Source organism: Rhineura floridana, chromosome 5 (assembly GCF_030035675.1).
Source record: "Rhineura floridana isolate rRhiFlo1 chromosome 5, rRhiFlo1.hap2, whole genome shotgun sequence".
NCBI classification, from domain to species: domain Eukaryota; kingdom Metazoa; phylum Chordata; class Lepidosauria; order Squamata; family Rhineuridae; genus Rhineura; species Rhineura floridana.
Window position 1 is genome coordinate 181,783,601 of NC_084484.1, and position 12,975 is coordinate 181,796,575.

At 47.5% G+C, this 12,975-nt stretch overlaps 1 protein-coding gene across 1 annotated transcript; it reads right to left on the bottom strand.

Annotated features, from left to right (window-relative positions):
* Positions 1-756: 756 nt before the first annotated feature.
* Positions 757-12,486, bottom strand: KLHL35 (kelch like family member 35). The gene is made up of 6 exons (XM_061629736.1): positions 11,606-12,486; positions 10,827-11,011; positions 9,504-9,622; positions 7,278-7,466; positions 3,586-3,774; positions 757-997 (listed from the first exon to the last, which is right to left on the bottom strand). The coding sequence occupies exons 1-6, from the start codon at positions 12,484-12,486 to the stop codon at positions 809-811; spliced, it is 1,752 nt and encodes a 583-aa protein (XP_061485720.1). The 3' UTR covers positions 757-808.
* Between the last annotated feature and the right edge of the window lie 489 nt (positions 12,487-12,975).

Genomic DNA, 12,975 nt, shown 5'->3' on the forward strand with positions numbered 1-12,975 from the left:
ATAATAAAGTCAGGATCATTCAGACCATGGTATCTCTGATCTCTATGTATGGATGTGAAAGTTGGACAGTGAAAAAAACGGTTAAGAGAAAAATCAGCTCATTTGAAATGTGGTGCTGGAGGAGAGATTTGCACATACCATGGACGGCGAAAAAGACAAATAATTGGATGTTAGAACAAACTAAACCATAACTATCACTAGAAGCTAAAATGATGAAACAGGTGATCATATTTTGGACACATAATGAGAAGACATGATTCACTAGAAAAGACAATAATGCTGGGAAAAACAGAAGGTAGACAAAGAGGAAGGCCAAGCAAGAGATGGACTGATTCCATCAAGGAAGCCACAGACCTGAACTTACAAGATCTGAACAGGGTGGCTCATGACAGATGCTATTAGAGGTTGCTGGTTCATAGGGTCGCCATAAGTCGTAATCGACTTGAAGGCACATAACAACAACAAGTCAAAAGCCTAATACTTACAAGCCAAAATGGCTTCTAAGTGGTTTACAAGTTTAAAGTCAATTATAAAGTCCATACATGATTAAAATACACAGTAAAACAACCCCATCAAAGCATTAAAAACATACATAATTTTAAAATGCAAGAAAACAAGCCAGCAAAAAAGCATAACAATGAAAACAGTTAAAAAACATGTAAAACAATGAGATCACAAGCCTGACTTCAGGAGAACGCTTCCCTACACAGGTGCATCTTCAAGAGCCTGCGGAACAGCAGCACTCATATTGCATCTGTACGCAGGCCATGGCTGCAGGGAGGAGGGAAGGAAGGTGGGTGCAAAGGGGTCATCGGCTCCTGCGCCGGAGGATGGTCACACAACCGTGGTAACTGGTGCATTGCTGAAGAGGCGGCTCGGGTTCCACCACTCCGGTTTCTACATCGAACGCAAACACTTTGTCCGTGCTTTCCCCATGTCCATCCCTGCCCCCAAGGATGTAGATCTTGCCATCGCACACGGTTATGCCACAGCTCTCCTGAAGGAAGAGGAACAGGTCAGAAAGAGAAGGGATCCAGGCCTATAGCTATTCAGCAGGCGAGGGGGAGGCCTGGGTCTGGTTGGTGGGGCCAGATCATTATCACTCCCACCATTCACAGGCACAAGAACCCAGGCAGCTGCCTTAAACTGAGTCAGACCATTGGCCTATCTAGCACAGTGTTATCTGCACTGACTGGCAGCAGCTCTCCAGCATTCCTGAGAGGGTTCTCTCCCAGCACCAACTGGAGATGCTACTGGGGCTTGAACCTGGGACCATCTGCACGCAAAGCAGATGCTCTGCCATGGAGCAGCGGCCCTTTTCCCCAACAGGCCTAGCTTAACTGGTGGGTCAATCACCTGGCATCACAATGACCTTTGGGGAAAGGCCGTAGCTCAATGATAGAGCATCGGTTTTGCATGCAGAAGGTCCCAGGTGCAATCCCAGTAGGGGCTGGCAGAGACTCCTTGCCTGAAAGCCTGGGAGCCACTGCCAGTCAGTGTTGACAGTAGTGAGCTTTGTTGTTGTTGTTATGTGCCTTCAAGTCGATTACAACTTATGGCGACGCTATTAATCGGAGACCTCCAAGAGCATCTGTGGTGAACTACCCTGTTCAGATCTTGTAAGTTCAGGTCTGTGGCTTCCTTTACGGAATCAATCCGCCTCTTGTTTGGCCTTCCCTTTTTCCTGCTCCCTTCTGTTTTCCCCAGCATTATTGTCTTTTATAGTGAATCATGTCTTCTCATGATGTGTCCAAAGTATGATGACCTCAGTTTCATCATTTTAGCTTCTAGTGACAGTTCTGGTTTAATTTGTTCTAACACCCAATTATTTGTCTTTTTTGCAGTCCATGGTATCTGCAAAGCTCTTCTCCAACACCACATTTCAAATGAGTTGATTTTTCTCTTAACCACTTTTTTCACTGTCCAACTTTCACATCCATAGAGAGATCGGGAATACCATGGTCTGAATGATCCTGACTTTAGTATTCAGTGATACATCTTTGCATTTGGGGACCTTTTCTAGTTCTCTCACAGCTGCCCTCCCCAGTCCTAGCCTTCTTCTGATTTCTTGACTATGGTCTCCATTTTGGTTAATGACTGTGCCAAGGTATTGATAATCCTTGACAAGTTCAATGTCCTCATTGTCAACTTTAAAGTTACATCAGTCTTCTGTTGTCATTACTTTAGTCTTCTTGACGTTCAGCTGTAGTCCTGCTTTTGTGCTTTCCTCTTTAACTTTCATCAGCATTCGCTTCAAATCGTTACTGGTCATTACTGGTACTGAGCTAGATAGACCAATGGCCTGACTCAGTCATAAGGCAGCTTCCTGTGTGCCCTATGACATCAGGTCTTCATAGTACTTATATTCTTCTTTGTACGTATTTCCCTTTTGTAGTGTTGTGTTTAATCTATGTTTACTAGATTTTTGTCCTATTTGAATTTATCATGTTTTGAAAACTGACTTTTCTCCCCTGCCCCAAAATGCTTTGTATTTTGATATTTTCAGTGTTTGTGGCAAGCGCCTTTGCGCACAGCGCACTGTGGGAAGGTGGCATGAAAACAGACTCAATCAATCAGTCAGTTCATCAATTAATCAATCAGATGACCTTTCCCCTCCCCCTACCTGCGGGGGTCATGCAGAGTGTTTTGCAAAGCACTGCACAAGGCGGCTGTTTGTGTCAGATATTCCAGATGGCGTCGGAAACAACATTAGATAGAAAAAAGGGGAAGACTGAGAATTAGTGTGTAATCCTGTACATGCTTACCTGGAAGTAAGTTCCTTTGAACACAGTGGAATTTACTTCTAAGTAAACACACTGTTGGATTGTGCTGCTTCTGAACAGTAAGCTCCACAGAACTTACTTCTGAGTAAACATGCTTAGGGTTGCACTGAGACTAGGCCAATAAATAAATAAGTAAATGATTTGGATGGGGCCCACTGGGGCTGCCTAGCAAGGATCGCCAGTGTGGTGCCCATAGGCGCCAGTGCACACACCAGCACTTCCTGTGGTGCCTGCAGAAGGTCTCAATAAATATCCCATAAAAGAACCACCATGCAAGAGAGACTCTTTGCTCTCCCTACTCAGTTCCTGCTTGCATTGACTCAGCCTCTTCTCCACTGGACCCCGCTCCCTGAAACACTGGATGCCAGGACTGAATGCCCACCCTCTCATGTGTTTTGAATGGGAGAGGAGCAAAGAACTTCTTCCTGTAAGTGAGCCCCATGGTGACTGGTGTAGGTCCCTTTGTCCCCACTGATGGCTGATGCGGAGGGCATGCCCACATTAGTTTGTGGTCCTGTCTCTTTTTCTGCTCTTTTAAATGTGGCAACCATTATGCCACACCCCCTCATGGCAGCCATTTTCTGTTACATCAAGCACACCACCATGACCACCATTTTGTGACTGGCACCCACGGAACTTTCTCAAAATTCCAGGTGGGCTTACTGGTCCAAACAAAGATGGGCAACCTCTGGCCTACAGAGTAGCGAGGTCCTAGACAGGCCCTGAAGAAAAGCTGACAGAATTTGTAGCTGCTGCAGTCCACACTCATCCTGAACTTAAGGCCTCATGACCATCTCCTTACTAGAGGTACAGGAAGAGATGCCACTTCGCTCCAGGAGTCCTTCTGGGGGTTGAAGCTGAAGATTTTACTCAGGAGTCCTCCAACAACATAAATCAAGTTGTCCAAAGTGATGGCACAGATGCATCGCTGGTTGAAAGGGGCAGGAGACAAAAGGCTCCACTTATCCTCCTCGGGATCATAGCATTGTACCTGGGGAAACAAACAGCCAATCAACTACAGAGGCTGAGCGCTGGTTTAGCATCTCAGGTACATCTCCAGCTTGGATGGTCAATAATGCTTCCATCCTTGAAGTGCATAGAACATAGAGCTGGAAAACACAGAGGTTAACCAAAATCATCAAGCAGCTGGATGGAGCAACTGCCCTCTGAGGAGCAGTTACAAAGTTTGGGGCTTTTTAGTTTAGAATAAGAAGGTGGATTTGGGGATGATGATGACAGGGGCATATAAAATCATACATGGTATGGAGCAGCCTTCTGGTATTCTCCAGATATTTTGATGTACAACGTGCTGCAGCCAGAATGTTAACTGGGGCTGATTACAGGGACCATACAACTCCCCTGTTAAAAAAGCTCCACTGCCTGCCAGTTTGTTTCCAGACACAATTCAAAGTGCTGATGCTGACCTATAAAGCCCTACACGGCTTGGGTCCAGGCTATTTGACAGATCGCATCGCCCTCTATGTGCCTGCCCGGACCCTGAGATCTTCAGGAGAGGCTCTTCTTTCAATACCTACATCCACACAAGTACAACTAGTGGGAATACGAGATACGGCCTTCTCGATGGTGACCCCTAGGCTTTGGAATTCTCTCCCTAGGGAGATAAGAATGACCCCTTCCCTGCAGTCCTTTTGCGAACAGTTAAAAACTTTCTTATTTCAGCAAGCCTTTGATTCCGAAGGCGGCCAAGGATAGGCCCAAAAGGATGTTATATTGTTCTTGTCAGTTTATTTTTTCATTATTCTGATTTTATGATTATGTTTTTTAATTATTAGAAACAGTTTAATGCTATTTTAAACTAGAGTTCATTTTTAATTATATTTGTTTATACTTATGCATTTTAATTGTATGTGTCTTATAAATGGAAGCCGCTGTGAGTTCCAATTTGGAAAAACGGCGGAGTATAAATAAAGTTAATAAAATAAATAAATAAATATATCTTCCATCAGCCCTGACCATGGACCATGCTGGCTGGGGCTGATGGGAGATGTAGTCCAAAACTCAATAGTGTACTTTTGGACTGCCTTCAAGTCAATCCCAACTTACGGTGACCCTATGAATAGGGTATTTATGGTAAGTGGTATTCAGAGGGGGTTTCCCATTGCCTCCCTCTGAGGCTGAGAGGCAGTGACTGGCCCAAGGTCACCCAGTGCGCTTCATGGCTGTATGGGGATTCGAACCCTGGTCTCCCAGGTCATAGTCCAATACCTTAACCACTACGCCACAGCTCTCAAGTGTACTTTTATGAACCTTTAATACATCTGTATTGCAGGGGTTGGGGTGTTTTGGAAATACATATATGAGTAATGTTATTACGGTAAGCATGGTCACAGTTAATTGCATATGAATTAAAAATGAATAGGGAAAAATGTTTGAAGTAGAGACAATCTGGCATTCTGCATTGGAGAAGACTGGGGAGGGGGATGGGAAACAGATTAAAGAACCAAAGAGTTGATGCTATAAGAAAAATGCTTGCACTGTTATCTTGGGGAATTATAGCCAAGTGGCTATTAAGAAATCTTGTTGGTTTTAAATAACGCTATCTGTGATGAATTGGTCAAAGGTAATGCATTTGACAATCAAATGATTATGAACTTAGAAACAGTGGGTTTGGATTTGCCAGGAGTGAGAGTATCATCACTTTGAAGGTACATGTGCAGATCTGATCCAGGGGAAAGCTGGTATGCAGAAAGTTGAAACAGAGAAGTCCTCCTCTCTCACATTTTATGCTGGAACCCAGGGACATCCAGTTAAGCTGAATAGTGGGAGATTCAGGACTGCCTAAAGAAAGGACATTTTCACACAGTGTGTAGTTAAACTATGGAATTTGCTCCCCCAAGAGGCAGTGATGGCCACCAGCTTGGATGGCTTTCAAAGAGGATTAGAAAAATCCATGGAAGGTAAGGCTAGCAGAGGCTACTAGCCATAATTTATTTATTTATTACATTTCTACCCCGCCTTTCTTTTCTTGATAGAAACCCAAGGCGGCTTCCATATGGTTCCCAGGCAATCTCCCATCCAGGCACTGACCAGACCTGACCCTGCTTAGCTTCAGCAGCGTGCTGGCCTCATGTGCCTTCAGACTATAGCCTGGACATGTTCTCCTTCCCCACTGTTGGTGAAATCACAAGTGGGGTGAGAGTGCTGTTGCATTCAGATCCTGCTTGTGGGTTTCCCATTGGGGCATCTGGTTGGCCACTGAAAGAGGAGAATGCTGGACTTGATGGGCCTTTGGCCTGATCCAGCAGCCAGGCTCTTCTGATGTTCCACTTCTTACCAATCTTCTCACTCTCCAGAGGAAATGTGCTTTTCAACTTGCATAACCTTTCCTTTTCTGCATTCCTTCCAAAGCGAATTCATATTAATGGCAAGAACTGATATATCCTCTGTATAGCAATAATATTCATTAAATGTGTGGGTGCAGCTTCTGCCACAATCACACAGAGGGATGCGTGCCAACTTTCAATCACACACAGTTACCTTCCAAACTCTTCAGGGAAGAGAAAAAGAAAAGCTCCAGGCTTAATTTATAGCCAGACATCTGGTGACGGTTAAGCTAAAGATGATACCATTGAAAAGTAAACATGAAGTAGCTGGTTATCATTTGTGATGAGCCACAGATCAGTGGTCAGGCACATGCTATGCGTGTAAAATGTCCCAGGCTCAATAAAAAGAGCCTGCTGGATCAGGCCAATGGCCCATCTAGTCCAGTGTGCTGTTCTCACAGTGGCCAGCCAGGTGCCTATAGGAAGCACACATGCAAGACGTGAGCACGACAGCAACTCTGCCCCTTCTGAGACACAGCAACAGGTATTCAGAAGCATGCTATCTCCGGCCGTAGAGGAAGAGAATGGCCATCGTAGCTAGGAGCCATCTGTTGCAGAACTGACCATTTGTCATACAAGTGAACGTTTGGCCTTCATGCAGCTTGACATTCCCAAGACGACAGATTTTGCAATTGCTGCCCCAGTTCAAAAGATTACTCTCTAAGTTCAGATTAATTTCTGTGCTGCAAAGCAGTGCCCTTCTGCCCTTTACGTTAGTGGTGCCATTGCATTCCTCTTTTTCTATAACATTCCATTACCCAGAGCTTGGAAAAGTTACTTTTTTGAACTGCAACTCCCATCAGCCCCAGCCTGGCTGTGGCTGATGGGAGTTGTAGTTCAAAAAAGTAACTTTCCCAAGCTCTGCCATTGCCCCATGGGTCATCAACATGGTGTCCGTGGACACACATGTGACCAGAGAGTCATTTCCTGGCACCCCCAGGGCCCCATTCCTCTGCTGAAATTAGGCTTGAACAATTCCTTCTTTAGCCAATAGAAGGCTTTTTTCAACCCTAACTGGGACTTGGGGGCAATTTCAAATGTGGTATAACTGGGGAGAAGACAGTTGCAACACACATGGAGCACCCACAACAATTCTTCTAGTTTGCACAGGTGCCCACAGGCCCCAAAAAGTTGTCAACCCCTGCATTACCTTATCTGTGTTAGTGCTGTCGTCCACGGCACCTCCAATCACATACAGCTTGTCAAGACATGGGATGACGGCTGCCGAACTCACGGCCTTTGGCAGCGGGGCGACCGCCGCCCAGCGGTTTGAGAAGGCATCATAGCATTCCACACTGGCCAGGCGGTCAAAGCCGTCATACCCGCCCACTGCATAGATCTGCCAACAAGAACAGGAGAGAATACATTCTAGATATCTAACCTTACGAGCATGCAAATAGGATGTAAAAGGGGGTGGTAGTGTGCTTGAGTGGTCAAAGCATCAGACTAGGACCATCGATATGGGAGTTCAAATTCCCACTTAAGCATGAAGCTCACGCTCAGCCTTTCCCAGCCTTTGGGTCCACAGATGTTGCTGGACTACAACTCCCATCAGCCCCAGCCAGCAAGGCCAACAGTCAGGAATTATGGGAGCTGTAGTCCAGCAACAACTGGGGACCGACCAGTTGGGAAAGGCTGCACTAGATGATTTTAGCCCAGGGGTGGAGACCCTAAGACCTAGGCCCCAAATGTTTTTTTTATTTTTATTTATTTAATTAAGCTTATATACCGCCCGACTAGCAACAGCTCTCTGGGCGGTGAACATTAAAAATACAATAAAAATAACACAAAACTGTACACAAAACTGTACAGTCTAAAATCAAAATATAATAATTTAGAATTAACAGGAATTAAAATGCCTCAGAGAAGAGAAAGGTTTTAACCTGGCGCCGAAAAGATGATAGTGTCGGCGCCAGGCGCACCTCCTCGGGGAGACCATTCCATAGTTCGGGGGCCACCACTGAGAAGGCCCTAGATCTTGTCACCACTCTCCGGGCTTCCCTATGAGTCGGAACCCGGAGGAGGGCCTTCGTAGTAGACCGTTGTGTACGGGCCGGTTCATATCGGGAGAGGCGTTCCGACAGATATCGTGGTCCCGCGCCGTATAAGGCTTTATAGGTAAGTACCAACACTTTGAATCTGGCCCGGAAGCATATTGGAAGCCAGTGCAACCGGGCTAGCACAGGTGTTATATGCTCAGACCGCTTAGTTCTTGTTAGCAGTCTGGCCGCCGCATTTTGCACTAGCTGTAGCTTCCGAATCGTCTTCAAAGGTAGCCCTACGTAAAGCGCATTGCAGTAGTCCAGACGCGAGGTTACCATAGCATGTACCACTGATGAGAGGTCCTCCTTACTCAGATAGGGACGTAGCTGGGCTACCAACCGAAGTTGGTAGAACGCATTCCGGGCCACCGAGGCTACATGAGCCTCAAGTATGAGGGAAGAGTCTAAGATGACTCCCAGACTACGCACCTGTTCCTTTAGGGGGAGTGTAACCCCATCCAGGACAGGGTATATATCCACCATCCGATCAGAGAAACCATCCACCAACAGCATCTCAGTCTTGTCAGGATTGAGTCTCAGTTTGTTAGTTCTCATCCAGTTTGTGGCCCTCCAAGCCTCTTTGCCTGGCCCCCAGGACTCTCCAGAGGCTCCTCCTCAGCCATACTCCTTCTCCCCAGGCCACTCCCCTCACCGGCTCTTCTCCGTGCCCTCCTTGAGTAATCCCTTCTCTCGCTTTCCTGGATAGAGGCCAGAGAGGAGGATATGTAGAAACTGGCCTCCTGTACAAAGGTACACTTTACATTAATTGCTTACAGGGCCAGTACCAAGCATACCGGGACCCTTGGGCACCAGTCTGCCCCAGGCCCCCCTGCACACCCCACCTACCTTTTCCTTGAAGTAAACACTGGCTTTGCTGTATCCGCATGCCTGCCATCAACCAAGATGGCGGGCGAGGCTTCCCTAAGGGGATGATGCCTCCACCTCCATCTTGGCTGATGGCAGGCATGTGCGCCCTAGGGGCCCTCAGCCAGGGCCTGACCTGGCCGCCTTCTGGCATTGGCCTTCATTGCTTGGAGCCCACTTTGGCCTCTGGCCCTGCCCACCACTGGCATGTGGCCCCCAGAAGATTGCCCAAAAGGGAATTGGGGGGAGCAAGAAGTGTGATCAGAGTTTAAAGACACATTCCAGCCAAGCAAAAACACTCAAGCACGGTACACAGGAGGGCCAGTGAAGACTGCCTAGGGAAAGGGGATGTGGCCTGGAGAGAATCCCAAGGGCCGGACAGAGAGTCCCAAGGGCCAGTCACATTCAGGCCCAGGCATGAGATTCCCCACTCCTGATTCCAAGCATTCCTGGTAAAGAGAAGGGTGTACCTTTCCCAGGAGGGTAGCCATCTTGTGCCTCCATCGGCCTTTCTGCAAGCAGGCGACCCTCATCCAGACATTCAGCTGGGAGCTCAACATCCAAACATCTCCACTGTTGATGTGGCCTCCTTCAAAAGTAAACACAGTACAGCTGCGTAACTCCGGAACCAAATGATTTAAGCAGGAGTTAGATTAAATATTGTGGACAGGGGGAGGATTCAGAGCAGGGGAAGGCAAGATGGTGCCCTCCAGATGTTGCTGGACTACAACCCACGTCATCCCTGACCATTGGCTGCACTGGCTGTGGCTGATGGAGGGCACCATTTTGGCAAAGTCTGCTCTAAAGAGACAGAAAGCTGGTTTGGGGCTATGCAAGCATCCTTACGAGCTGTCTTCCCAGAGGCCTGGTATGGGAGCAGTGGACTTTGTTGGAGCAAATACGTTGTGGCCTCCACCTCTTCTCATCCTGTACATTTGTAAATAAATGCAAATATTGCAACACACCAGTAATCCTCCAGTGACCTCCTTCCAAGGGAAATCAAGCCCGGGTAAATGCTGTTCCCTTGGAAATTCTCACTACTCAGAGAAGAGGGGTTGGCCATCACTTATACTAAGTTCATCAGCAGTCCATCTAACTCTGTACTATATATTAGAAATGGCACCATGGGATGTTCTTTCTCATTTCCTCTTTCAGCTCTGTGTGCTCAAATTAATTCTACTGGATTCCACATTTACCCAGATCCCCTGGAAAAGTGAAGTGGGGTGAGAACACTTTCTCTCTCTCTCTCTCTCTCTCTCTGTATTGATTGGGAGAGGGTGACAGAAGTGACCAGAAGTGATGGTGCCCATAGCATTCACTCAGAAATCCAAATGTGTCCACAGGCTGAGAAAGTTTGGGGACTGATCTAATACTGATCCAATACAGGATGACCTGGGGCTGACTCAGTCCAACTCCAGGCCCTGAATTGAATGGGGGGGGGCTGTGCACAGTGCACATACCCCCCCCCCATTTTGACAGCCCTGGATCTCCCCAGGTGAATCTAACCTGGCTTCCTCAGCCTGATCTGGCCAAATCCTGGGTCAACTTTGATTCAGTGTGGGTTCCATGTTTTGGCCAGATCCAGTGCACAGCCCTACTAGAAAGGTTGGTAACCCCTGACCTATGCATTATGGGAGAGAGGCACAGAATATATATGCCTTCAGGGAGGCAGAAAACGTATAGTTCCATCCTCAGCAAACCTGGCTGTCTCCCATGACATCTACCGAGATCTTCTCAACCTCCGGGCCGGCCATCCTGAGACAGGGAGGAGGCTAGTTCTGCAGCCATCTCACCTGATACGTATATGTCATTTTTCAGTGCACAGGCAGCAAACTCTGATTTGGTATATCCAGGCACACTAGAGAGCCGCTTCCACTGCCTGCTTTCAGGGTGGAAGATATCCACAAAGGGAAGCTTCAAGAGGCCTTTCTTATCACAGCCTCCGATCACAGCTATCATCTCCGCTAACTCCATGAATCTGGAATAAGAAAAGAAATCCATTTAGTCTCAGGGCACAAGGAGACCTAATGGCACTATAGCCTGAACCAGGCTGTGCCAAATCCGCAGGAAGTGGGGGCTTCCCTGCCACTTAAGACCCGTGCTAGGAGCTAGGAGGCCTTTAGTGCTGATGACACTCAGTGCTCAACAGGAAGGAATTTTAAAAGAGCAAAACCAGCAAGTAGGAAGCTACTAATTAAAGGCACAGTAGCTCTGGAAAGCAACAATGCTTTGAGAGAACACATGAGAAAGGCTGGCTTTGAAGGCAGTAGCATTTTAAGGGCCACATACTAGATCTTGATTTAAAAGAAAAGGTAGGATGAGAACACAAGGAGTTAAAATAAAAGAGCAATTGTTCTAGACATGTTTTTCCTGTATTGTGAAATCGCTTCAAGATGTTTCATAGGAAACCAATCCTAAATGAAATCAATTATTACCAGCAGCAGTAGTAAAAATACGTCTAGCACACTTTTTGTTAGCGCTCAATAAATGTTAATTCATTCTGAGCCGCCTTGGGTTCATGGTGCAGAAAGACAGGATAGAAATCACTACAATTAAATCACAGACACTTTACCTTCTAGGCCTAGACCGTTGAGAGCTGACCTCTGCGCCTAGAATGTAATACTTGCGGGCTTCTTGCAACAAAGGCCTGCACTCCTTGGATTCCTGGATGAGCTGGTCCATCTCCACCTTTTCCACGAAATAGACGGGGTCCAACAAAGGGAGCCGCACCCATTGGAGCAGATCCTTCAGGGTCCCTTTCCTGGCCGCCACATCATGGCGCACCCACCGCATCACCGCCGCAAAGACCACTTCCTCCTTCGGGACAGCCAGCCACTCGCTCGACAGGAAGGCCTCGAGCGTCTTGGCATCCAGCTGCAGGAATTCCTCATGACAAGAGACCTCCGTGAAACCCTCCAGCATCAACCCCTTGCTCTTCTCGGCCAGGGACGAGATGGAGAAGGAGTCGGCGAGCCTCAGGAAGCGCACGCAGTTGCAAGGGCGGAGGTGGCCTTCCAGGAAGGCGGCACAGGCATCCTTGAGCCTGGAGATCTGCAGCAAGCTGGATGCCTCCAAGAGTCCCTCCACGTTGTCTTCCCGGATGAGGACCTTCCCTCCGTACATATAGTCCAGGGCAAGGCTCATGCTGGGCGCAGAGATCTCACGGAAGCTGACAGTGCCTTGACAGCCTTCCTTCAGCCCCCCGGCAAACATAGCCTGGAAGTAAGTGCTGCTGGCAGACAAGGTGGCCCGGTGGCAAGGAAACACCTGCCCCTCCATCAGAAGCACCACATCGGTGAAGACGCCCTCCTGCCGATAGCTGTTGAGAGTCCTGAGGATCTGCTCGGCGTGGCACGACCCGCTGCAGAGTTTCACGTGGAGTTTCCTGTTGCCTTCTTCCAGAGACGCGCCGTGATCAGTGTCACCTGTCCTGTCATCAGATTCTGCTTGCATCCTGATTCGGAACACAACATTAGAACACAGGAAGAGCCCTGCTACATCAGACCAAAAGGCCTGTCTGGTTCAAATCTGTTTCCCCACAGCTGGCCAATCGGAGGCCTCCGGGAAGCCCACAAGTAGGGCATGAAGGCACCAGCCCTCCCCTGTTTGTTCCCAGCATCTAGGACTAAGAGGTACATTGCATCTGACTGTGGAGGCTCCATTTAGGTATCATGGCCGACAGCTATAGGAAGCGGGTTGGGAAAACACCCTGAACCGATTAAAATGGATCTCAAATTACTGTCTCCATTCAGTTTCCCGTCCACAAGGCTGTGTGTGCTTTAAAAAAAACCCCAACCTCTGTTCTGCACCGTTAGATTATTTGGACCACATTAAAAGATGTAAAGTAGCAGTATCATTTATTCTCTACAATTTATTCTACCTCTATTTGTCCCATTGAGGGGCAAAGAGGATCAGAAGGCACTAATCAATGCAAATCATCAT

What these genes read in the sequence shown, in the direction of transcription:
- KLHL35 (XM_061629736.1), bottom strand. Translation starts at nt 12,486, where the DNA reads ATGCAAGCAGAATCTGATGACAGGACAGGTGACACTGATCACGGCGCG. An exon ending in CAACGGTCTAGGCCTAGAAG is followed by an intron (nt 11,012 to 11,605) that starts GTAAAGTGTCTG and finishes TTCTTATTCCAG; the next exon opens with ATTCATGGAGTTAGCGGAGA. An exon ending in TGGCTACCCTCCTGGGAAAG is followed by an intron (nt 7,467 to 9,503) that starts GTACACCCTTCT and finishes TCTTGTTGGCAG; the next exon opens with ATCTATGCAGTGGGCGGGTA.